Raw genomic sequence first — 25,826 nt, 5'->3', positions numbered from 1 at the left:
TCGCATCTTTTCTTCAGCCCATCTGCTGCTCTTGGTATGGCAGGGCTCTGCCTTTGTGGCAGGCAGGGGGAGTGGCAGAGGAACACGTTTCTTTTTTTAGCTTCTTAATGTTGATCGCTCATAGGTGTGTTCTTACAAGCTTCTTCCCCGTTGAAATAGCAGCCTTCCAGTACTTAAAGGGGGCCTACGGGAATGCTGGAAAGGGACTTTGGACAAGGGTGTGTAGTGACAGGACACGGGGCAACGGCTTTAAACTGACAGAGGGGAGATTTAGATTGGATATAAGGAAGAAATTCTTCCCTCTGAGGGTGCTGAGGCACTGGCACAGGTTGCCCAGAGAAGCTGTGGCTGCCCCATCCCTGGCAGTGTTCAAGGCCAGGTTGGATGAGGCTTTGAGCAACCTGGTGTAGTGGAGGGTGTCCCTGCCCATGGCAGGGGGGTTGGAACTGGATGATCTTTGAGGTCCCTTCCAACCCAAACCGTTCTGTGATTCTGAATGCCATTTTGGCTCTGTCTGTGTTCACAATGCAGTTCTTGCTGCGGTGTTTAGTGATGTGGCATCCCTGCATGCGAATGACCTGCAGGCAAACTGTCAGCAGAACCGAGGAGCTTTTGTTGCCTGCAGAGCATGCTGCTATCACGTTACTGTTACTCAATAATCAGTTGGCCTGGACTTCAGGTTGCGAAAATTTAAACAAATTGTAAGCTGTTGAACTTTGCCCTGCACATACTGCTTATTTCTCTGTCCTGTTCTGATTGCTGACAGGGGATTTAATGGAGACGAATCCACGTTAAAATAAGGACTGAAATTATAGGGCAGGAGAGCTTGGCTTGGCTGCTGCGTGTGATGATCAGCTTCGTATCGCTGGCTCTTGTACTTGGTGAGCAGTCTCTTTGTGAGACGGATTCGTTTGGAATAGATGAATAAATGGAGTTTCACTGATTTCTGGGAAGCTTTATTCATTTACGTAAGCTGCAAATCTCAGCCGGTTCTTCTCTGTTGGGAAATCTCACGGCTTCTTTCAGTCCCGGGGAGATACCGGACCAGCAGAGACTGTTAGGACTGCAGCGGAATGCCGTGCCTTCGGCTGCGAATAGGTTTGCTCCAGAGAAGCCTTCCTTCTTGCGTAGACATCGCGATGTCTTGGGATACCTCCCATCCCTGGAAGTGTTCAAGGCCAGGTTGGATGAGGCTTTGAGCACCCTGGTGTAGTGGAGGGTGTCCCTGCCCATGGCAGGGGAGTTGGAACTAGATGGTCTTTGAGGTCCCTTCCAACCCAAACCATTCCATGATTCTATGTTCCTGTGATCTCTCTGCACATGCTGGTGTTGAGCTGGATGGCTGGAGTGTGTTTTCTGTTAACGTACGGCATCTCTTCACAGGGATTTTTTTCATCGGAGGCCATGGAGCTTTCGGCCAATGAGCTCAGCATTTATGACAAGCTATCAGAGACGATTGATCTAGTGAGGCAGACTGGCCACCAGTGTGGGATGTCAGAAAAAGCCATTGAGAAATTCATCAAGCAGCTCTTGGAAAGAAACGAACCCCAAAGGGGGCCTCCACGGTACCCTATCTTAGTGACTCTCTACAAGGTAAGATGTGTTTTGTGCATGCACAGACCGTTTGAGGGTTGAAATTTCTTCTTTTGCACCTGAGCCTTTCATTTCCCTTTGCATTTTCTTGATGAATTTTTCCTGAGTTCTTTATTTAAAAAGCTGTGAAGCGTAGATTCCTTCCATTGTCCCATGAGCTGGTTTGAAAACACAAGACAGCTGACAGATTTGAAATTGCTCATGTGTGTTGAAAGTTTAACATGTCAACAGCTTCGTCTCCTTAAATTATTAAAGAATGGGACTTGGATTGATTTTTCAGGCAAAGATACCCAATCTCAGCACCCTCAATGCAAATGTGAGGAAGGAAGGAGATACTTAAAGTTCAGAGTTGAATAATGAAGAGATCCAGGTTCTGTTTCTGACCCTGTCATAAGCTTCTGCCTGTCTTTATTCTCCTTCTAGTTTATAAAATAAACCCTTTGTCATGATGCTTGATGCTAGAAAAATGTTTTGAGACCCTTTACTGAAAGGTGCTGTAAAAAGTTTTGCAAAGTGTGGTAAGGATGCTGTTTTTAGGTGGGTTCAAGATGTTTGCTACAAGGATGCAAAACTTCCCACTGGCGTTCAGTAATATTTTAGTGTCATCTTTACAAGTCATCATGACAGTTTCTGTGTAGAAAAAAATTCAAGCTTTCTTCCTCATGTCCTAGAAGAAGCTGTAAACTGAGGCAGGAGAACAGGAAACTGGGAATTTGAACTTTCAGCTTCTGTTCTTGTTTTTGTTATTGATTCACTTTGACTTTGGCCAGGGGGAGAAATGCGTCATCTCTGTAAGGCTTATTTGGGATCCTGGTATGGAGGAGGGAGCTGGTGCCAACTCTGCCAAAGCATTTCGAGGCTTGGCGGATGTTTGCAAAAAGCCTTGAAAACCTTGTGTAAGGGGTATGGCAGAAGTGCAAGCTTGTATTTGCTTAGGAGGGAGGAATCGGAACTATCTGTAGATAATCCTCGTTGTTCTGGTGCTGGGTTATTTGCAGTGCTAAAACATAGGAAGAGACTTGTGTGGTTTGGGTCTGAAGGCTGCTTAATTTCATCCCCAAACAGCCCTAACAATAAAACCGAGTGACAACTCTGTGTACATAAATAGCATTGCAGTTGAACAAGGAGCCACAGCGAAAACTTGGGTGTTCATCTTACAGCCACAACCCTTTGATACCAGCCAGAAGGTGTGTCCTGTTCCGAAGACACACCAGCTCCCTGCAGTATAGCTAATTATGTGCCTGTTTTCTCTTGCAGGGCCTGCTTACGCTGGGCTTGGTCTTGCTGACTGTTTACTTCGTGATCCAGCCTTACAGCCCGCTGCCTCCTGAAGCTCCACTCTCCAGAGCCCATGCCTGGGGCTCCCTCATCGGTCACATCCGGCTGCTCTCTCTGCCTATTGCCAAGAAGTACATGCTCGAGAGTAAGGAAATGGTTTCTGTGCTGTAACATAAGCCTAGCAAGAAATACCAAGTTAAATACCAGCCCTGTGAATCGTTTGAGTGTCTCCCTGGGCACCAAATGACAGATGCGTTACTGGCATGGCACCATGGTTGTCTCTTTTCCTACCACTGTACTTAAAAATAGCATCCTGAGTTCTAGCTAGGGCGCTTTCCCTTCCATTCATGAGGGCTGAAGCATATTTTATCTCTAACTTCATCATTTTGTTCTTGCACATTCTCTTTTCCTTGCTTTTAACGCCTCGAGTTTTTTCTTCCACAAGAGTTCCCCTTCCTCTAAAAATCTCTGCAGTTCTGAGAATCATGCTGAGAGCGCTATGCTGGGTAAATGTCACCTTTTTTTATTTTTTTTCTGAGTAAGCAGGCAAAAACAGTTTGTCAACCAAATCTTGATATCTGTGAGCAAAGCGTAGAAACCTCAACATGTGACCTGGGTTTAAGGAAAAGTGTATTTTGCCAAGTGGTGTGTAGGGAAAGGTCTGTGGGCTGGAGAGCTGCGGTGTTTATAGCAGTTAATGTAACGCTGAGATCTCCTTCCCAGCACAAGAAGGACATGGAGCTGCTGGAGAGGGTCCAGAGGAGGCCACGAAGATGATGCGAGGGCTTGAGCACCTCTGCTCTGGAGACAGGCTGAGAGAGTTGGGGCTGTTCAGCCTGGAGAAGAGAAGGCTCTGGGGACACCTTCCAGCAGCTTTCAGTACCTAAAGGGGCTACAGGAAAGCTGGAGAGGGGCTTTTTACAAGGGTGTGTAGTGATAGTACAGGGAGCAATGGCTTTAAACTGAAAGAGGGGAGATTTAGATTAGATCTAAGGAAGAAATTTTTCACTCAGAGGGTGCTGAGGCACTGGAACAGGTTTCCCAGAGAAGCTGTGGCTGCCCCATCCCTGGAAGTGTTCAGGGCCAGGTTGGATGAGGCTTTGGGCAACCTGGTGTAGTGGAGGGTGTCCCTGCTCATGGCAGGGGGGTTGGAACTGGATGATCTTTGAGGTCCCTTCCAACCCAAACCATTCCATGATTCTGTGATTCTAAATGTGTGTGTGAGGAAGCCGGATAAGTGGCTCCCTAATCAGGTGGTACCATCATGGGAGAGGAACGTAATAAATTTTCCTAGACTGGCACAATAGAAATGGAAAAGTTTGAGTCTTTCTCATTCCCAGTTAATCATTTCCACTGACTTAGACTGGCAAATGGGTGTAAGCATGGGCTCTGCCTCTCTGATAAAATACAAAGACTGTCGGCAGTGATAAAGCTGTGAATTATTTTGAGCAGGGATGTGGCACAGTGTTGATCGTCTGTCGGCTCACTGTAAAAACAAAATCCTGTATCCATGCCCTGGACGGGTTTATATTTAGCTTCGGCAGCTCATTGTGTTGGAGTTGGCTGTTCTGGCCCTGACCTTCCTGCCGTAGCTAAAAAGGGCGCCCTGAAATGCCAGCGCCGTTCCACGTTTTCCCGGGGTGTCTCCCTCTCTTCCGCTGACACGTGGGATTCCTGTTGATTGGGGTTTGTGTGGGTGGGACGGGGTATCCCCCATTGTTTGTCTTCTTCCTTAAACACTGGGATCTCTTGCAGGGAGGAAAAACAAGGGCGAAGAGATGGCTCTGATAGCCGCTTGACATTAGTAGCCTGCTTATCTACTGCGTTTCAGCGTTGACACGAGTGAACCCCCCTTGCTTCTGCATGGAGCAGGAAACCAATGGGAACTTTAATGCTCGTATTTGTTCAGTGAAATTTTGTTCAGGAAGTTGACAGGCTCTTCCTTGATATGCTGCAGGGCTCCCTTGGATGGGGAGAGCCCAGGGAGGTTCCTTGGGACAACAAAAGGTTTGGAGGACAAGGGCTGCCTGAAATCACGAACGTCTTGCTGTGAAGATAAATAAGAGCAGGAGCAAGTCTGATGGGAAAACCAGCTGAATGAGGGAGAGATGGAGAAACATCTGAAGGAGCAGAGGAAAAGGAAAGGGAAGGATGAATGGGGAGGAAGGATGCGAGGTGGTGGTTTAAATGCATATAAAATTCCTCATGCCTCCATGAGTCCCAGAAATCTTCTGAAGTGATGAGCAATAGGGTGGGCAGGAAGCCAGCTCTGGGGAAAGGAAAGGAGGTACAGAGGAGACGAGGCAGTTGCCACTCTGTTTTTCCAACAGTATTAGGTTGTGGTGGAAACCACAGCATGTCCCAATTAACAGATTCGCTAGGGATGGCTGGATAACTTTAATCCTGCCTCAGCAAAAGGAATGAACTAGACCTCGGCTATTTGCACGAGAGAGTGCAGCACCCAGGCTGAACCTTGGCTGCGTTCCTGCGGGAATCCCTCGTGTCCCGGCTTCCCGACAGGCAGCTGTGACCATCGGAGCTGTCCCAGCGTCCAGCTGTCCCAGCAGCACTGGTGTCGACTTCCCAGCTTGCTGCTGAGCAGATTGTGGTAAAGCCATCCAGCAGGGATTTGGAAGAGGGAGTTTCATGGCGTGGGGCTGAGTGGTCTCCTGAACTCTCCTTCAACCCTGCCTTGTGCACGACGTAACGTTTTGCCCTTAATTTTGGCCTTGTGATCTGCTGAAGGGAAGGGGTAAAGCTCATATTGCCATCCTGTTTGTCGATGTGAGCATAAGGCTGGGAGGTCTTGGAAGCAGGTCTGGCATTCTCTGGTGCATGTTTGCATGGGAGAAGGCACCGTGCAAGGAGACTGAGCAGCAGAGAAAACCACTGATGAAGGGACTTGACGTACAGACTCCTCTTCCTTTCTCTACGTAGATCCCGGTAGATGAAAATTTTGAGGGGGCTGAGGATGGAACTTGGAGCTTTCTGTGCTTGGGCACCAGTTCAAATCCAGCTCGGGCTGTTCTTGTTGCAAGCCACCTGTTAGCAGTTTGGAGGCCGCCTTGGCCCACCGGCAGTGCTGGCAGGCGTCCCCCGGCCCTGCCGTCCAACGTGGTGCAGACAAAGCCCGGCCGTGGCCAGCGTGGGTGCGTGGGTGGTCCGGTTCGCTTCCTCCGGGCCTGAAGCCACCTGGGCAGGCAGGGGCAGCCTGGCTGCGTGGGGCTGTGGTCTGGGGCTGTGCTGTGCCTCCCGAGCCTGCTTGGGGCAGCTTTCCTGTCTCCGGGATTGCGGATTGCAGCCCGGTCCCTCGGTAGATGTGGGCTGAACAGCCAGGTTTGTGTTGCAGAACAAGGGGAGCTCAGATGCCTGGTTCCCCTCGAGAGCCAGAGCCCAAAGAGTGGTGATGAGGCTTTAGGAGGAGCGGGGGTGCAGGATGCTGCTCCCCTCTCCCTCCGGCTCAGGGTGACTTACCTTCAATCCCACCTTCATCCTCCTCCCTCCCACCCCAGGAACTGCGCTGTGGATGACAAGGGCTGCCTGTCTGTCGGTGGCTGTGGGTGGACCTTTGAGCGGCCGAGGTGAGGAGCAGTGTCCACAAAGCTCTCTCTTGCGTTAAGTTTGTAGGATTAGGTCCAAAGTAAATTTCCTTTTTGCCTGTCTCTCTACTCTGTTGCTTGCTGGCTTTCTCCCCCAGATCAATTCCCATATTAAAACTAATGTTCCCACCCTTTGTTTCTTCAAAGCTGACTCTTAGACCCTTGGCTTTGGCGTCCGTGCCTCTTTTTCAGCTGTTTTCCCAGGGCTAGGAACCAAGGTCCTTTCGGATGGCGAGAAGCTCGGCGAAAATGTGGTTTGCATTTGCTCTTCCTGAGCTCGTGTTTACGCGGAGCCCGTGAAGGCCCCAGCGCTGGGTCGCGCTCCCTGCTCCGGGCCGGGGGAGCCGCCTCTCGCCACCGGAGCCTGCGGCTGCGAGCAGGAGGGATCAGCACTTCGCGTCGCCCCCGAGGAGGTGGTGGGTGTGCAGACCTCTGGGCTCGACCTCTGATAAAGAGCACCGTGGATTTCGGGTGGGCTCGTGGGTTAACTCAAGGCTTTTTAGTGGTGTTCCGAGGAGGAAGTAGGGCCTGTGTAACCTGGATTCGTTTCTCCTCTCTGACACAGGCTGGGGTGGACAAGTCATTCCCTCTGTGTTTCAATTCTCTGGTGCAAAGCGGGGGTACCAGTACTTCCCTCTGCCCTGCAAGCGTTAGGAAGTAATCGAATGAGCTCTCAAAGTCTGTAGTAGTCAGAGCCGAATGAAAAGCGGCTTTCTCTTTTATTTTTAACAGAAGTTTTAAAACCTCTGTGGTGGTCACTCTACCTGTTTATCAGTGGTTCTTCCTTTCGTGACTGTGCGACCTCCTAATAGCTTTGTTAATATCTAGGTATGAATTTTGGTGTCAACTGGTTGATAACTGTTCCTTGCCAGGCACACAGGGCAAAGACATGATGAGCAGAGTGTTCAGTGGCTCTTACATTGACCTGTGTGTCTGCCCGTGGTGAGTTCAGTCCTTGCAGCTCAAAAACCCCGCTCAGCAGAGCCAGTCGGTCGGTGGTGGAGGGGCTCTTGTCCAATGGCACGACAATTTGCACGTCACGCTGATAAACAGGGCTTTGTCATGACCTCAGGGAAAATCCAGCTTTGCTTCTAATAATGAGACCTGGTCCTGGCCATAGGCATCCTATACGGTTCAAAGTCAACTGCATCAGTAGCTGCTCAGCACCCCTAAAATCAGGGAAATGTTGGAAAATGGATCCTGTGCAAGTTACCCCCAGCTCAGAGAAGACTCTGGTGTTAAATACTCCTTTTTGCCTAGACCAGTAGGGCTAAAATCACGTTTATGGGCTTTATACATCATCTGTTTTGGAGAAGGGAACCCGGCTGGAGGAGCTGTGTTTAAGCAACACCTGGTAAACGGCCTGTCGCTGTCACGTCCTGGGAGCTGCTGGGTGCCTCTGACAGCCCTTTGTGGGGATGGGTCACAGCAGGCTGGGTTACTGGGAGAGGACAGCAGCCTCTGCCTCTTGCCTGGCCACCTTCCATTTAGCTGGAGGAGCTGCCTTGGCGCCTGGCCAGGTCCTGGCTTCTTTCTGATCTTAACCCTTTGCAGGCAGCCTGCGATGGGTCAGCTGCCATCATGTTTCTCTCCATTTCTCATACTCCTCTCCTCCCCTCTTACTGTATCCCCAAAGTGTGTTTCTCCTTGGCGCTGCTCTCAGAAAGGGAGCATCCAGCACGCCTGTCTTGCACGAGGGTGCACTTTCTGCTTCCCAAGCTCGACGTGAGCTGAGCACCCAGGTATTCAGCCAGCCTTTCCCTCGGGTTTCACAGCCCACGCTGTGTCTGACCCGCTGAGTTCGGTGATGTACGGGCCTGCTCTGAGTGAAAGGGTCTGATTTCTAACTTCTTGCTGCCTTCAGCACTGCCCTCTCCCCTTGCTCACGAAAGATCATACTGTTTTTTCCCTAAGCAAAGTCAAGCTGGTTTGCTTGTGCGTTTGTGCCTGTTCTCGTGCACCCCGTCTGGGGGCTGGAGGGTTTTGAGGGGTATGTGAGTGTGATGTGAGTGTGAGCACTGTGCAGGGCTCCCTCCCATCCTCATACAGCTGCCAGTTTGTCTGATTTTTGTGTGTGTGTGTAAATCAACCCTTTTATAATATAACCTGAGAGTGACCAACAGACACGTGTGCTGGCTCGTTCAAAGGGGAGAGAAAAGGCTGACTCTGCAGTGCAGGGCGGTGCCAAGCTGTGTGCATATACTGCTTTACTTTGGCCTTTGTTCAGCCAGTGGACTGTTTATTTGGATTTGCTGACAGTAAACTAACTCCAAATCATTGTGGTAATCCGGAACACGAAAAAACTCTTCCTTTTGCTTCTCTGTTTTGCTGCCTCCCAAATTTCTTGTTTCCTCATTTGCAGAGCAAGTGAATTCTCGCTTTGGGTTTGCTTCCCGGGAAAGAGAGCGAGTGTGCCGTACACGGCCTGTGGCCCAGCAGAGCCCCGTTTGCACTGGTGACACAGGCACGTCAAACCTCTTCCAGACTGAAGCCGCTGTCAGGCAGGTGACAGCAACTGGGAGGGACTGGCTTCGAAAGCGTGCCGTTCCTCCGAGCCAGGTTGCTCACGCAGGCGCTGCCAGAGCAGCACAGGCTGCCTTCTGGGGTGCACAGCCCGAGGTGCAGGCTGGAGTGGACTTCCGAGGCTTTCCTGACAGCTCGGTCCCTGCCTTCGGTTTTCCAGATTGGTAGGTGCAGATTTCTCCTGGAAATAACGCTCTTTCACCCCAGTGGACCGTGAGTTCCTCTTGGGCTAGGCTGAGCAGACTGGATTTCACAATGTCTCGCTGGATCAAAGTCATTTTTGTGCTTTGCTAGAGATTGACTAATCATCCTGGGGTTGTTCGACCAGCCGTTATCCATTAGTGAAATGAGTGAGTAGTCCTGCGAGCTGTTGACTTTTTCCCCAGAACAAAAATAAGGGTTTCTTGATGGGTTTATTTGTAGCTGTTATTTTGTTGCTAACTCTTCCTAAAGACGCTCTGAACCAAACCGGGAGGTACTTTCTTCTCCTGGCATAAATATTTCCAATATACTCAGAGCTACAAAAAAGTTCAATATGAGAAAGAGATGAGGATCTTGCGCTGAGCAGGGACCCTCTTTGTAGTGTATATTTAAAACCCCACTGTGGTGCATTCCTTAATGAGGATTTCCACACTGTAATTAATAAGCACTTCTTAGGATTCCTGCCAGACTTACTCAAGAACCCATCAGTTTAGCCTGACTTTGACATGACACTATAAATGATCAACTGAATTTTTAGCCTAGTGAAAAGTTGCAGCAAGATGGAACTTGGGAATTGTTGCTTTTGCAACAAAGTGCTCCAAATGTCTCCTCTGAACTGTGCCACACAGTCACTACAGAGCTCTTCGTTTCTGTATCTGTGGAGTAAGAACGGTGAGATGTTCTCGTGTCATAGGCTGTGATCGTGAACTGATGTCTGCAAATTGCGTTGAGTTTTTAAAATACTGTTTTACCTTTCTGTAAGGTCTGAGAAAGGGGGCACGGTGATAAGCACATGGTGTATCCTGCTGCAATGACATAGCACAAGTAACAAGCTGTTGACTTGAGGAGCATAGTGGCTGTAATCAGTGGTCCCAATGTGGCGAGTGGCTAGTTGTATCTTAGGAGCAAGAACAACCTGGCCTGCGTGTTCTTTGGCTGTCAAAGCAATAACAGTAGGTTATGAGCCGCAACTTGACTTTAAGGTTAAGGGCTAGACCTTGCAAATCCCCGTCCTTCAAATAATGGGAAACAGCACTGTAAAATCCGGCATCTGGAAGCTAGGTATTTCCAACTGGAGAGAGAGCTGCAGCCCTTCTGTGGTGATCGTAACGACAGAGCACTGAGGGTCTTGTGGCCCCTTCATCACTGGGAATCTTACAGCTGGGATCGAATGTCTTTTTAAAAGCTCTGCCCTATGTCAGCTGTAGGAACCAGCTTGTAGTTGGGCCTTTGCTGGGAAAATGAGTGGAGGAGGTACATATCCCACGGGCTGTCAGATACGTGTCTGTAAAGGGCCCCTTTGGCCGAGGAGGAAGTAGGGTCACAGGCAGCAGAGGGTAGGCTGAGGTCTTAATCCCATCCTTAGAAGGGTCTCTTCAGATCCACTTTGAAAAATTCCCTGACTTTTAGAAATGTGTGGCTGTGGGGAGGCACTGTAGAAGTGAAGATCAGCATCTTCTCGTTGTTGGATCTAGCACGTAGGAGCAAGGTTGTGGCTGCCAGTGCAGTGCTGTAAATGAGTCACTGGGTGGATGCACCCGGGTGAGTCCACCACCATCTTGAGCTTACAGAGTTTGAATAGGCCATGCTTTTTGAGAGCCCTGAGGTTTCCCTGCTCACCTACCCTGATTACAGGTATCTTTGTAGTTCTTGATGGTATGTTGGATCCTGCGAGGGACAGTCCAAAGGTGCTGTGGGTGTTAACGAACCTTTGCAGCCAGGTTTGTACAATGGGATTAAGAGAAAGGACAGAGAAATGTCTCATGAATATTCAATGCACAGGCCAGTCTTTCTTGAGAGCCCTGAGTTCATCCTAGGCTTGCTGAAGTTGCTTGACTGCTCCTAGCACTGATCCTTAGTGAGGTACGTAGTGGGACTGGGGAATAGCAGCATCCTCAGAAAAGAGGAATCGGGGATTTGGAACCAACCTTTGTGGATTGTGGAGCTGCTTAGTGCATTAGGCAGCACTCTGGGGAGCTTGCTTCGAGTTATCGCGGGTGGTGGTAGCAACAAACTGTAAGGACAGAAGACCTGAGAGGATTGTGGATTCCTGGGGGAGTCCTTCCTTTGGACCAGACTTTTCTGTGCAGACCTAGCTGTCGCTTGCCTGCTGGAGACTTCTTCAGCCTTGCAGTCGTGAGTGCTGGGGAGAGAACCAGCGTGGTGGGGAGCCAGTGAGCTGTCTCAGCACCCCCAGTTCTACATGCAGGAGGCTTTATGCTTCCAATGCTTTATTTTAGGGTCAGGAGCAGTGGCTCCATGTGTCTTCCTGGAGCAAAAGGTCCTCCTGCTGCTGGGCTTCCCTTTGAACCTGCTGCAGTGGCAGACTGATAATTTTGTCCTCCGTACGGTCGCTAAAGAGACCAGGGCTGTTGCTGAGATCCTGCTCTCAGATCCCTGTGGGCAAGTTTCCATAAATTTTATTGCTTTTCTGCAACGGGCAGAAGCATGGCCAGGTCTTCTCAGTAACCTCTTAGCGTCCAATCTGATCGTCCACACCCAGCATCTCTGGGGTTGTGTGCACACACCCCTCTGTAGGTCTGGGGACAGCCAAAAACTTGGGAGATCCTCTGTGAAAATGGCCAAGAAGGGCGGGGTACTCATTTTAAATTGATTGTAAGTTGAAAATTATTTTTCTGCATAGTGGAAAGTACAGTCATAAACTCCTTCTAGCATTAATCATAGCTGTGTTTTAAGGAAAGTTGTTATCTCTTCATCTGTGCTGTTAGCAGCTGGAAGTCCCCAGCCCTGGCTCTGCTAGGAGTTGTCCTGACACAAAGGAGGAGACAGCTCTTGTTCTGGAGAGCTAATAAAGCATAAAAGTAAATATTAAGTGGGTATGACCGATGGGGAGCTGAGGTTCTGCTTAAACTGAAGGCTGCTCCTCAAAGAGGGGTGAGAAAAGCTCAAGCGTGGAGGAGAGGTGGGTTGGGACTGGCCCCCGCTCCCGTAGTTGTACGTGTCGATACTACAGCTGCTTTCCTGCACTCAGGCCCCACAGGGATAACTGCACACACCCAGCACCTCGACGTCTGAACGTGAGCGGATGGGACCATTGGGAGAGCTTGCACTGAGATGAAGAGCGCATCTTCTCAGCCTGGAGAAGAGGAGGCTCCGGGGTGACCTTATAGCGGTCTTCCAGTACCTCAAGGGGGCCTACAAGAAAGATGGGGAGAGGCTGTTCAGGAGGGCCAGTTGTGATAGGACAAGGGGTAATGGTTTTAAAATAGAGGGAGGTAGATTCAGGTTGGATATTAGGAAAAAATTTTTTACCATGAGAGTTGTAGAACACTGGAACAGGTTGCCCAGAGAGGTGGTGGATGCTCCATCCCTGGAGACGTTCAAGGCCCGGTTGGATGAGGCCCTGAGCAACCTGATCTAGTTGGAGATATCCCTGTTCCTTGCAGGGGGGTTGGACTAGATGACCTTTGAAGGTCCCTTCCAGCCCTAACCATTCTATGATTCTATGATCTTCCTCTTCAATCTCCGAGCAGACTGTGCGTGAGCACAGACAGCACGCTCGGCTTAAACCCAGATAATCCCCCCGGGTGTCTGGGCAGGGTGATAATGTGAAAGGAATGCAGGGAGGGGAATTGGGAGAGAATAAGCATCCTTGGTGGAACTCCTGCTCCGTCCCGGTGTGCAGTTGCATGCCCTCTCCTCTGCGTGCCGTCTCGTCTCCCTCCCTCCCTGGGAAGAGCGGGCGCTTCCCGCTGCCCGTACTTGTCATGCCAGTCACACGCGTGCTGGTGCACAGACTAACACCCTCAACAATAAATCGAAAAGATTAATTACCAAAAAAAAAAAAAAAAAAAAAAATCCCACAACCCCACTTGCGGCATTTGAAATGCGTCTCACCCGTGCTCCGCTTGGGTTATTCATGGGGAAAAGAAACAACCTCCTGAATCGAGCAATTGAGAATGCAAATATCCCAGCCCAGCTCAAAAGGGGAATCAAGCTCTACACTGTCAAGCTGATTAGCATCCCGTTAGGCGGGATACTGCCCTGATCCTGGAGAGAAAATTTTGGGATAACTGTGCTTAGAGCTCTGGGATGAGGTTTCTAAGTTTTCCCCAGAAAGAAATGGCAGTATTGCTACTCCCTGCGTGATGAGAGACCATAAGAGATGTTTTCTTCTTCTCTTCATGGTGACTGCCCTTCCTCTGATGAGATCTTTCAGCCTTTTGTTTCCTGTCACTGACCAGCTGTTTTTTGTGAGTTGAGGTTTTTTTGTTGTTGTAAAATTGAAGCTTTCTACAGGCAGTGGAACAAAGATTTTCTTTTTTCTCTTGTGAGCAGGGAGGGAAAGTACGTTAGAGCAGTTTCTCATGGGAGTGGGACTTCTGTTTGCAATAAGGATTTTACACTTTGTTTTACCTTTTCACCCCCTTTCCCTGAAAGTAGTGTAGACATGTCTTCCAGAAAGACTAGGAATTACATCCCAGTCCCTTTCAGTTTGTATCCCAGCGGTAGGGTGGGAAAAGCAGCATTTGGGAGTTGACTGGAGATATTTAGAGAGGGAAAAAAAAGCAAAATGAATCCCAGTCTGCTCCTTGTTATGTCCCAGTGAACCTAAACACTCTATATCATTCTTCCTTGTCTGTTGCAGATGTCAGAGGGAAAAATAAAACAAGAGCTTTCCTATTAGGTGCTGCTCATCAGTTATGAGCCATGTGCAGGAGCGGGAGCGTGGCTGGAAACCACGATGGCAGTAACAGGCAGGCTGCGTCGTGCAGGTTCCCCCCCCCCCGAAAAGCTGCTGTTCATCTTTATTTCCCAGTTTTATTTTTCAGACAAGTTTCTCTGCCTCTTCCTTCTCCCCTCTCCCATCCACTCCGTTTCCCGAGTGGGTGGCCTGCAGCAACGTCCAGGAGACATGAGCTGTTCTGACATGTGCTGGCACCAGCCGGGCGGGTGGGCCTGTCGTGAGGACGGATCTCTGGATGTTTCATGGGAGGTGTGTCCGGAGCCTTGGGTTTTCCTAACCCTCCCTGACACGCCAGGTTTGCTGCCACTGCCTGGGTTCAACATCTCGCTGTCGGATTAAGGCTGCAGAGCCAGGGCTGTCACTGCCAGGAAATGAGAGCCGCGTCCTCCGAGTGTGGCAGCTGCTCCTGCAGATCCTTTAGCACAGGAATTCACGGGGCATTCAGAGCTGTAACAGGTCCCTTCTCTTAATGGTTACTTACCTTTTTGTGCTGGGAGGGCTGTTAAGTTGGACGAGGGAGGCGGGATATAGGCATCAAGTAATGGTTTCCCATATTGGAATAATGGTTTCCCATATTTTTCCCATAATTTCCCATTACTTCCCGTAATGGTTTCCCATATTTGGAGAGGGACTTTTTACAAGGGCATGTAGTGACAGGACAAGGGGCAATGGCTTTAAACTGAAAGAGGGGAGATTTACATTAGATCTAAGGAAGAAATTTTTCACTCTGCGGGTGGTGAAGCACTGGCACAGGTTGCCCAGAGAAGCTGTGGCTGCCCCATCCCTGGAAGTGTTCAAGGCCAGGTTGGATGAGGCGTTGGGCAACCTGGGGTAGTGGAGGGTGTCCCTGCCCATGGCAGGGGGGTTGGAACTAGATGATCTTTGAGGTCCCTTCCAACCCTAACCATTCTGTGATTCTATGATTCTATATAAATTGAATTTTTGAAGATGTAAACATACACAGTGTTCATTGTAGGCCAGTTCAGCCCATTGTGGTGTGAAGACAGTTTCTGGAATTTAAAACAGATATAGCTGTGGTCCAGGGCTTCCTCATGCTGGGACTTTTCTCCCCGTTTCATCTTCAAGTCAATGCATGGGATGAACGAAAACAGCAGCAGCACATCTTGGTGAAATTCAGCATTCCCCAGCATCTTCTGCACATCAGAGACTGGGCAAACTTTACCTGGGACAGAGTATTTCTTAATTAACACAGAGGTAAAGGAGAGGGTAGTGATTTCAGAGGTGTCTTAGCAGGGTTCGTGGCACCAGTGCTAACCATGTTAGAGTTACTCTTTTCAACCTGTTTGTTTTTGGGTTTTTTTTGTCTTCTGACTCCTTGATAACGTGTTGGGATTGCTCTTTCGCTCATGGAGTTGTTTGAGTTTAATTGCACTATATGTGGTGGTTGCCATCCTTCTGTTGATAATGGAAGGGTAACTTAGCCTGTATGCCTCATATATATATAAAGAAGTGGAATTTTCATAAAGCTCTCCTGTTTCTCAAAACCCTGAGCCATATCTCCAAAATCTTCAACCTGTGCTGGAACATTCTCTGATGAGCTCCCTGCCCTGGGGAAGCTTGCTCTTTTCGAGTAACTTACAGCCATCAGAAGCTATAAGAAATCTCAGTGTTTCGTGTTAGGGATAATGAGTTTATCATCGAGTCTGTCTCCTCTCCATTTCATTTTTCATCTTATTAAACACGTTTCTCTTGTTTCCTCCCAAGAATGCCAGGACTGGTGGGCAGCAGGTTGCAGACAGAACACTTCTACGCTTCCTGCAAACTGCACAGTCTGTTCTGCTGTGAAAAGCCTTCAGATAGTGACAGACTTTGAAGAACTATCAGAAAAGCTCCAGAGGTCTCAGCCTTTCCTGATCAAGGTAATGCATGGATACGTAAGGCTGGGTAATTAGTCCAAACTCTTGAATAGCACCAGCCAAAGACCCCTGCCCAGTATTTTAACCACCAACTCAAACTGCTGAATGAGGTAGACCATATCTAAGAAGACATTTAGCTCCAGTTTAAGGATGTCAGGGGCTGAGGAGCTCACTGCATCTTTAGCAAGTTGTTCCTCTGATTAATTATGATTATGGTTGGAGGCTTAGCAATCTAGATGGCTGTTAGTTTTGGATGTTCTTTGGCGGGATGGAAATAGGAGAGGGGAAGAACCCCAGGTGCACAGCTTTTATCTTTGTTTTGTGTCCTTCAAGACAGGGCAGCGTCTCTCCTATGAAGAACTGAAGCATTTTCAGTCTCAGGATCCAGACCTGGCAGAGGTTATAATAGAAGAAAATTCAGCTGAATTATGGAGCTGCCCATTTTTCTTTCCCTGGTGAGTCAAAGACAAAACGTGTGACAGATGTATACATCCCTTCTGCAGGGGTGCCCAGGCTTTTTGCCAGCGTGCATTACCAGGAGCTTGCAGGTTGCACTTTAATTGGAGGGAAGGGGAACAGCAGTGAGTTACAGGCTTCTGTCTGCCTGCTGCACTGATTTGATCCAAGCAGAAGACTTCTCTGAAAATGAAGTGTTGTGGATGGGGCTTCACTTATTGCTCGCCTTGCAAGACAAAAATGTCTCAGTGATTGCTCAGTCCTGTTCTTGAGGCCATACGTTGATTATCTGGGCTGTGGTCTGATCACCTGAGGCAACTGGTTTGTTTCTAATCCCCTCTGTCTGCTCAGTGGAAATCCCCTGCCATTAGTGTTGACTGAGAGGAGGTGCCATGACTTTCACAAAACACTGTGAGTTAACAGAAAGCCAAGAGATCCTGCAGTTCGTGTCTGGTCCTGCAGGAAAAATGACCTACCCTAATCCTGGCCCTCTAACTGTGCTAAAGCCTTTAGCATGGCTGCAAGACATTTGAACAACTCGGAGCTCTCTAAGGTCACGGAGCCAGCCCAGTGTGTTCACCAAGTCTTTTCATGTGGAGAAGAGTGACAAGTAACGTGGGAAGGTGCCACCTGGTGTGGACCAGGCTCCCTGGCACGTTGGTACGCGCAAAGGAGCAGTGTCCAAGTAGACTTGGAGAAGGGCAGGGTGGAGTCTGGGCTTTGGCTAATGTTTAGGTGGGATCTTCTTGCTGGTGGACAGATGATCAGGCTACAGAAGTAGTAATCGTGTCGAGCCACTAGACAGAGATGTGAAGATAACAAGCCCCACCCTGCCTCTTCCAGTTACGGTCCCTGGTGGAGAGAACAGACTTCAATTCCCCCTTCCTTGCCCAGTGGTTTCACTTATGGTTCTGTACAATGCCACCTCTCTGCAGCTGTAACTGGTGGACCTGATCAATGTCTCGGATCATCTTAAGAGAAGAAGGGAGGGAAATTAAGTGTAGGCATCCCTGATAATGTTTGTTCCCTGTTCACATGGTCCTGCTGCAGGTACTAAGAGGAAGATACGAAGGAGCACAGGTTAAGAAGCAGAGAGTTTAAATTTTGCTCCTAGGAGTAGTCTGTCAGCAGGCTGTTGTATCAAGCGTGAATATTTGTGAAGAATTTTGATCTTGGAGGTAGCCTTTTAAATACAAGCGTTACCATTATGTGATATTTATTTAATATGGGTTGTTTTGTTTTGTTTAGGAACAAATCTGTGAATAAAACTCAGATTCTGCAGGAATTTTTCCCCACTTCCTCGTTGCTGTCCTTCCCCAAGACAGTGTCCCTGGAGAGCTGCTTCCTCATCCGCCATCCAGATTTGGGGAATAAGGTGAGAAACTCATCCCAGAGACGACATCTCCCTGTCTGTGAGTTGTCCTCCAGAAGCTCCAAGTATTTGGGGGATTTGCAGGACGTTTTCAGCTGATACAATCCTGACAGGAAGGGTTTAGTTCTGTCCATCCCTGCATAACGTGGCATCTCAAGGTTGCTGTACCACCCAGAAGCTGTGCAGGTGGTACACCACACCCATCTCCCTCGGCAGTTAGAAATGCCAGTGTGGTGTCCCAGCTCTGTTCACGTTTATGTCCAGGCCTTGCCCTGTAGCTGGGTGAGGGGATGGTCTTTTTGTGCACAGTTGGGCAGAATTCATTGAAGAGTTGCATTTTAGGAGCTGTTCCTGGCATTAAGTCCCACCCATTCTGAGATTCCTGCCACGGAGACATATCACTGAAAATAGAGATGCTTCAGACTTCTAGCCTGATCTTCTCCTCCGTTTTTTTGTGGGCTTGGTGGGCATGGAGGGCCTGTGTTGCCTTGGACAGAAGAGGGGAGAAGGACCCTTGCATGCAGCTGACTTCAGCTGTGATCTACTGGTGTCTCAGGGGAGCAGCAGACCAGTGGTTTGTGTTGTCTCACCTTGCTGCAGAGCAGAGACTTCCCCCGTGTTCAATCAGACAGACCCAAGGAAAACTAGCAAGGCTTTTGAAATGCTCTCCTCTCATCCTAGAGCTACAGTTTGCACAGCCTCTTTGCTGTTGGCAGTGGACACCTCACCCTGACTGTTGTACCTCTGGACGAGTGCAGAGGACACTGTGAGATGTTCAAGGTGGAGCTGGAAGCTGGAGATTTGGGTGAGTACCGGTGCTGTAGCATGCAGGGTCTGGGAGATCCCTGGGAGTCAGGAGACTGCTTCCAGCTCGGTCTTTCTGTCTGACACCTGAGAAGGAGGAGTGTGCCATTACCACCTCCAAACTGGTGTGTGCCTGCTTGTAGCAGTACAGAGGAGTGATGGTTCTGGACTGGGAGTTTGTGGCCTGGAACACAAACAGGACACTGTGAGATGCTCAGGGTAAAAACTGAGCGGTATGGGCTGCACAGGACACGATGCTCTGCCAGGTGTTACAACCCCAGCGTGTCATTCATTGAGGGCAGTGTCTTTCCAAAGAACTTCTGCATACCCCCATCACTTCCCGGGAAACGTGAGCAGTCATTAAACATGGATTCATCTAATGTGGCCTCTGTTGCATCTCCAAAGGTTATGCCAGCGCAGATTACTGGACGATGAGCTTCATGGCCAAAGGGACAGAGCCGGCGGTTGTTTGTGATGGAGCTGCTAGCTAAGGACAGCGGGGTGGGAAAACAGAGCTGTTTCCAGGACAAGACTTTCAGCTTCGAAGCCAAGACAGCGTCTTGAAAGCGATAGAGCTGGGGCAACTGGGGCAGGCAGCTTTGCCACCCTGCATGTTTACAGTGTTTAAAAATGACTGTTTTCCTGACCCTTGAGGTAATTCTTTGCCTTTCCTCAAATGTATTTTGGGAGAAGCTCAAGCTATTTATGACCTTCCCTGACCCCTCAGGTAAGCCCTGGGTGTGCAGCAAAGGGTTTTTTCCAAGAACAACAGAGGGATTTCTCAGGATGAGATTCACCTTGTGTCCTTTGTGGATTATGGCACTTCTGAAACTTCCTGGGGGGTTTGGGAGTGGAGGGGGTGTGTGACATTTCCGTGTACATTCCTCCTGAGGAGGAAGCTTTGAGCCGGTCTTGTCAGGCCAGCTCTATAAAGGGAATGAATTGGTGATGTGTCCCAACTCCACCCCATCTCAACTCCACCCCATCCCTCCATCACGTACGTAGCTCCGTGCCTCAGCAGTGTGCCCTGCAAAGCCAGTCTCAGCGCCGTGCTCCAGGGCTGGGATGAGCCTTGCAGCCTCGGGGCAGAGACCTTCACCCACTGCGTCACTGTTGTACCAAAAGAATCTGTTCAGGCCTCTTCCTTGTGTCTTGTGATCACTCTTCTGCGGTTCTCTGTCAGCAGGTTGTGAGTGAGTCAAATAGTAACTGTGCTTTTTTTTTTTTTTTATTGCCTCCACCTTCTTTCCTACAAAAATACCAATGCAAGTTTTCGTGGTGATGGTGCTGAGTGCAGTGGTTCTGGACGGAGACGGGGCTGGGTGTAGAGTGACTCTGTACAAACCGTTTTTGTCGGCTCCTTGCTTTGAGAGGTGCTGCGTGTGTTCCCAGCCCAGGGCCCTACGGGAGCACCTGAAAGCTTCCTCGTCCCTGGCATTTTTTTGCATTGACTCCTTCCAGACCTGGGACTCTGTTTTCAGAACGAACGTTGGTTTTTCCCAAGTCCTTTCCAAGCTGCCTTCACATGCTTCCTGTTGCTTGAGCACTGCTTTATCCAATGCCCTGAGAGAGGCTCGGTTTCAGTGTTTGCAGGCTGTGGATGCTGCAGTCTCTTCCAAATCTGATCCTTTGGGTCTGATCCTGCTGTTGAAGATCATTTACAGATGTGTTAGGCTGAACTCATGGGCCAGGGCCGTGGTTCAGGACATACTCTCACACTTGTTAATATGGAATTGGGAGGGGTTTTGTTTGAAAGCGAGTCAACTGTGTTCTCAGGAGCAAGAACCTTTTCCTCTGTAAATATTTTAGATATGCGTAAAATGACAGATTGGAAAATGTCTGTCCAGCCTTTGGTTTTGAGCAAGACCAGGAGAATGGGAGCAAACATCGTACTGATATTACAAGGGTCTGACAAAAGCTGCCAAGTGGGATGACCACATCTGGCTCCTGTACAAGGATAAGACAGAGGACAGTTCCTGCTCCAAAGAATTTAGTCTGAGGCCTTGACACTACAAACATTTCTATGCATAACCCTTACTTTTTCTCCTGTAAACACGTAAGAACAACCTCAGCACCCGTGTCAGTCTGTGTGCATGGCCCTTGACACTGGACCAACACGTACCAGATCTAGTAGAACCAAAGGAAGGGAGAGCCTGACTCTCTCAGGACAGAAAAGGACTAATTTAATTTGTAGCAAAATGTTAAAGGGAAGTGGATTAGTAAGACTTCTGTTAGTACTGTTAGTGCTCGGGGTGCGTTTTACACTTGTGACGCTACATGCAATCTTGTACATGCCAAGACACACACACACCACCCCTCTCTCCTCTTCAAGCCTGGGTCTTAGTTCATGGAAATTCGGGAGTTTGGTGATGGCAGAATTAGGGCCTCGTTAGTGACTGTTGCTGTTTACACTTTGGCAGCTTCTCAAGTCAAATTCAAAGGCTGACAAGGGTTACTTCACCTCTTACTGGTTTTGTACCTGATCCATTCCTGTAAAGCGTTTGTTTAGAGGTGCACGGGGAGAGAACCTGCCGGACCCATACTGCTGAGGTCACAGGTGGTTTGGTGATGCTGTTACTTCCAAGTGTCCTTGAATGTAACTCAAAGAGCTGCGGAGACAATTCCGAAGTGTCTGTGAAATGCCTGTGCTTGGTGAGTCGCGCTTAAGCCGCTGTGGCTGCCTGGCTCCTTTGGGAAGAAGCAGAGAAAATGGATCTATTTACAGTTGCTGTTTAGACTTGGGGGGGAAAGGGGGGGCTCTAGGGCAGGTTTGTGCCTGTTTAGCCAAAGTGCTCTCACACATTGCTTCTCCTCTCCTCAAAGAGTTGCAGCTGGTTGGACAGAAGATGGTGAATCTGGACCGTTTGCAGATCAGCTTTCCAAGTGCACTTTATGGTCTCTGCATAAGTTTCCAGATCTGTGTCTAGGCGATACATTGCATATGTCCCAGCCTTGCTCCCTTTGGAGTTTACATCATTTGTTTTTAAACTTCCAGTATATTTTCTCTTTCTCTTCCAAAAGCTGTAAGGAATTAGCTGCTAAACTAAAACAGGAGGGCAATTCTGCTGATAAAGAGCCGGTTCTGGCCCGAGGTGCTGTCGAGCGCAGAGCCCCAGTCTGTAGCACGGCTTCTAGAGCAGCTCCTGTCCTCCGCTGCCAGAGAAGTAGTGCTCACGCCTTCCGCGGCGCAGCGCGGGCAGGGAGCCGGGCTGGAAAAGTTGGAGGTGAGGCCAAGGTGGCAAAACTAAGATGGACAAAAGGAGGTGTTGACACCTTTACCAAATGGCTGCAAGCAAGCTCCGGTCATCTTCCTCATCTGGGGCTCCTCCTCAGGGCTTCACAGAGCCTTTGCAAAGGCTGCAGGAGGCTGTGGCTTCCCTAGAGACCCTGGTGGCTCCTGGTGATCTGCTGAGGCTGAATTGGGGGGAATGTGGCTGTTTAAAATCGATTTGAGTGTTTCAGAGCTCTTTACCTGCGAGCTGGGAGATGGACTCCTCGCTCGACATCCCAGAGGCTGCAAAACGGCTCTGAAATCAGACCAGCCAGGCACAGAAATCAATGCCACCTGAGAGCCCAGTGGGCAGAGATGCAGAGGGGTCATTTCACTGCTTGTCACACTCAAAAGGTGGTCTGTCACCCGTCAGCTGGGCAGGAGGATTGTGGCTTAAAGCTGGTTTCCAAAAGCAGAGGTCATTGACCGTTGCTCTCAGTCAGCCCTGAACTCAGGGTAGCTGAGAGGAGGAGAAAAGAGTATTATTATTTACTTCAGTACCAGGAAATCAGCATCCCCTGTGGGAGCCAAGCTGCCAGTTTCTATTGATTTTTTTTTTTTCTTTCTTTTTTCTTTTTTCCTCTCCTCACTGGCATTGCACACATGAATTCCCCCAAATCAGCTCTACAGATCCCAGCCTCGGACTCCCTTTGCAACGCTCTGGAGAGCTTTCTAGGGTTGGATTTCCCAGGAGTCTCAGACCTTCAGCTTCTCCCGCCAGTCTTCTTGCTGTAATGGTCTGGCAGAGAAGCTGGTTTTACTGGGCTGGATCAAAGCACCTCCCTTCTCTCGTGGCTGGCCTCCCCGGCTTTCTAGCAGCAAGCCTCGCGTGTCCTTTTGCAGCAAGTCCCGCGCGCAGCGTGGGGACACCCTGAGCCACAGGAGGTGAGGAGCAGGAGAGCGTCTCCTTCCAAGAGATGTGAGCTCTACAAACTCCAGCATCTCGGAACGGCGACCCTGCTGCCTTTAAACCCCCATGTTTGCGTCAGTAACGCTGCTCCGGGGAGTGAAGTTTGCAGGACTCCCCCCCAGTCCCAGGCTCAGCGACCCACGTTCAGCCCCGTGGCCCCCAAGGCAACCCTCCACTTTCTGGGATGAGCCCGTTTTGGTGGGATTTGCGATGGGTGCGCGAGGAGCTTTTGCTTCCTGCAAACCAAACTTTCTCCTCTTCGTAAATTTTATATGTGGAACTATATATTCTCCTCTTCAGGAAGCTCCTTGTAAAGCACAGATTTACTGTCCTGCCAAGTGAAATGAGGGAGATGCTGGACTTCCCCTTTGCTTTGGAGATTCAAACAAATGACAAGTGATTTATTTTTAGCATTATCTCTTTTTCCACGGGGACGGGAGGCGCGTTATAAAGGCTCAGGGGTGCTGGGAAGTAAAGTTATATATGCATAAAGACTGTTTCAATGCTGAACACTATAAATTCAGTGGTGGATTGAAAAAAAAAAAAAAGAATGTAAATATGCACTTAATGCAGAATTTTATGGATGGTCATAATTTAATATATTGCAAACTTTGTAAATACTTGGAAAAAGCCTGTAAAGTGTGTAAATAAATGAGATTTGTATGTAAGAATAAAAAAAAGTTTTTACTTTTTGCAATGAAATACAAGTGTTAATGCACCTTTTCCCCTTTCCTGATATATTTTCCTTTCATGTTGCATGTCTGCCATGCAGGGGCTATTTAACCCTTTTTAGGGCACTTTTTCCTAGGTGGAAACGTTGTTTTAAGTGAAAAGTCGGAACACTTTTGTTTGGAAAATGTCAAAAGAAGCACTTTGGAATATGTTTTGTCGGTTTTAGCCTGGTTCCCTAAACAAAGTTGATGCAACAGCTCAGCCTGTCCCTCCTTTCTCCTAATAACAATCCCCGTCCTTCCTTCACAATTCAGCTTATTTCAGCCAAACCTCGAAGGGTAGCAGACGATAAGCTCCTCCAGAGTTCATAAAAACAGGCAAGTGGAGGAGAGAAGGATCCAGCTCCTGCCAGGCCGATGCGTTATCCTCGTTAGCCCGCGGAGAAGCCACGCTGAAGACCCTCAAGACGTGAGTCAGTAGCAAACCGGGCCCCTTTGCCTCTGCAGTGCCCAGTTGTGCCTTCGTGGAGCCCACGGGCCCTGGGCCAGACCCTGCACACCCCGTCAGGTGCCACGTGCGGCTCCCGTCTCCCGTGCCGAGGCGGTTGGTGGGATGGACGAGCTTCTCCCTGCAGCGAGCAGAAGGAAAGCTGCATTCCTCCAGCGCTGACCTAATGCCGGCTGGACGGGAGCTCATCAGCTCCAGGGTGGGGCTTGGACCTCACGCTGTTCATCTCGATGCTTCAGACGTTGGCTCCGGACGTTGGCTCCAGCAAGAGCTGTCGGGGCAGGTTGGGGAGCTGAGAAACGGCCCCGCATCCCCTTCGCCAGCTGCCGCGCCTGCCCTTGCCCAACGCGTCAGCTGTTACTTGTGCTTCCCCGTGAGCACGTGCCCTGGTTGTGACTCCTCCAGGGCTGTTTTCTCTTCCCGATGAGCACCATGTGTCCCGTTTTCCTTAACCCTTGTTGCTGTGTTATCTCCTACAAGGCTTAGTCAGGATGCTGGAGTACCAGGGGCTTCGCAGAGCTTGGCCCTTCGTCTCCACATCTCAGTTGGTGGAGACCAGTATGTGCGTTGGGGTCTTCTCAGCACTGCCTCCTTCCTCCTGAGCCAGGCCAAGGGGTTGGAGCCAGTGTTGATCCTTTCTAGCTGTTCCTCCAGGTCTCTGGAAATGCAGCAGCAGAGCTTTTGAGGTGTCTCATGATGGAGACAGGTTTGCCTTCACCCAGATCCCAGGCTTGCAGTTTGCCTTCGCAATAAGTGGGAAGCTTAGGTTTGACCAGAGGAGTTGAAGATAGCCCGCTGAGATGTTAGCCTCAGACCGCTGGCAGAAATTGTTAGACTGGTGTGAGCATCGTAACCCTGGACCTAACGCAGGAGAAGGTAATATGCAGAGGTAAGAGATTTGGGGGGCGTCAGGAGAGCTATTGTGACGAGAGGTGATCAGCGTGGTCCGAAGTGAAAGGAAAAATGGCCAAGCATTGCCTGGGGAGCAGGGAGGGGAGAGGCCGAGCCGACGGCGTGTGATGAGCTTGGCTCTGCTAGCCAGAGCTGCCCACCCGCTGATCCTTCCCAACAGCCCGCGATCCCCAAAGGCAGCTCCTGGAGCGGAGCCGGGGCGGTTGCACAATCGCAGATGGGGAGGAAGAGGCTGGAGGGGCTCTGCCAGACGGGCTCCGCGGCGGGGCCACCGGCACACCTGACGTTGAGCCCTTGGGGGCTCTGCGGGGCACAGAGCACAGCCTGTCCCTGCGGAGCTAATGGCTGCTTATTCCAACCAGCCCTGAAGGCAGCTCTGGACTCCCAACTCCCCTTTTTTGGGGCGATTTCAGCTCTATGTTCTGTTCTTTCTCTCCTGCTCAACCTTCTCCCGATGGCACGGGGATGGGGCATCAACCCTCTGCTTATCCCCCACCTTCCCAGCGGGCTGGGTGCCCATGGGATCATGGTGCTGAGGGTTCTACCTCTCAGCAGGCAGAGGGGTGTGCCCCCCAACACGGCCGGTGCGCGGGCACGGCGCCGGACAAGGTGGGCTCTGACCCCCACCTGGGGAGTTCCTACGGTGCAAACTGTGCTCGGCACAGGATCGCCTTCGTTTCTAGACACAGCTGCATTCCAGGGCCAGGAGAGGGCCCTTGTGTAAAACAGGGCTTTGCTGGTTGCTTGGGGATTATTATCATTATTTTTATTTTTATTATAGTTTAGGAGAAAAGGGACAGGAGGTAGAAGAGAGAACCCGTAACTGAGGGCTAAGGGGATGTCTGAGATTTGGAGCAGCAGATCCTTGGATGAAAAGTGCCAATCCAGGGATTACGAAGGAGGCACAGGGTCTGTCTCGGGGAGTGGACCCTGCGCGCTCGTTGGCACCAGCCATGCTGCTGCTCCTCCATCGAGGCCGATATGTGAGATGGGTGTGGACCGCGTGGCTCCCAAACTCCGCTCTAATAAAGAAACACGTTTCCTCCCCAATCTTCAAGCTGTTGGGTGTTCCTTGCTTTTGGGAGGTGCTTTAAATCCGACTGCCAGAGCCGTGGGCTGCTAAGAGCAGAAGCTGGCTGCACG

At 49.8% G+C, this 25,826-nt stretch overlaps 1 protein-coding gene across 1 annotated transcript; it reads left to right on the top strand.

Moving 5' to 3' along the window:
* The first annotated feature begins 1,388 nt into the window (after positions 1-1,388).
* C27H6orf89 (chromosome 27 C6orf89 homolog) lies at positions 1,389-23,423 on the top strand. The gene is made up of 7 exons (XM_086627206.1): positions 1,389-1,593; positions 2,851-3,016; positions 15,628-15,782; positions 16,113-16,234; positions 17,484-17,610; positions 18,289-18,412; positions 18,817-23,423. Exons 1-7 carry the CDS (start codon positions 1,405-1,407, stop codon positions 18,900-18,902), a joined length of 969 nt encoding a protein of 322 aa, XP_086483332.1. The 5' UTR covers positions 1,389-1,404; the 3' UTR covers positions 18,903-23,423.
* Positions 23,424-25,826: the final 2,403 nt, after the last annotated feature.

Source organism: Tauraco erythrolophus, chromosome 27 (assembly GCF_009769465.1).
Source record: "Tauraco erythrolophus isolate bTauEry1 chromosome 27, bTauEry1.pri, whole genome shotgun sequence".
NCBI classification, from domain to species: domain Eukaryota; kingdom Metazoa; phylum Chordata; class Aves; order Musophagiformes; family Musophagidae; genus Tauraco; species Tauraco erythrolophus.
This window is presented reverse-complemented; position numbering and strand designations above follow the sequence as displayed.

What these genes read in the sequence shown, in the direction of transcription:
- C27H6orf89 (XM_086627206.1), top strand. Translation starts at nt 1,405, where the DNA reads ATGGAGCTTTCGGCCAATGAGCTCAGCATTTATGACAAGCTATCAGAG. An exon ending in CAAGAAGTACATGCTCGAGA is followed by an intron (nt 3,017 to 15,627) that starts GTAAGGAAATGG and finishes TTTCCTCCCAAG; the next exon opens with AATGCCAGGACTGGTGGGCA. An exon ending in ATCCAGATTTGGGGAATAAG is followed by an intron (nt 17,611 to 18,288) that starts GTGAGAAACTCA and finishes CTCTCATCCTAG; the next exon opens with AGCTACAGTTTGCACAGCCT.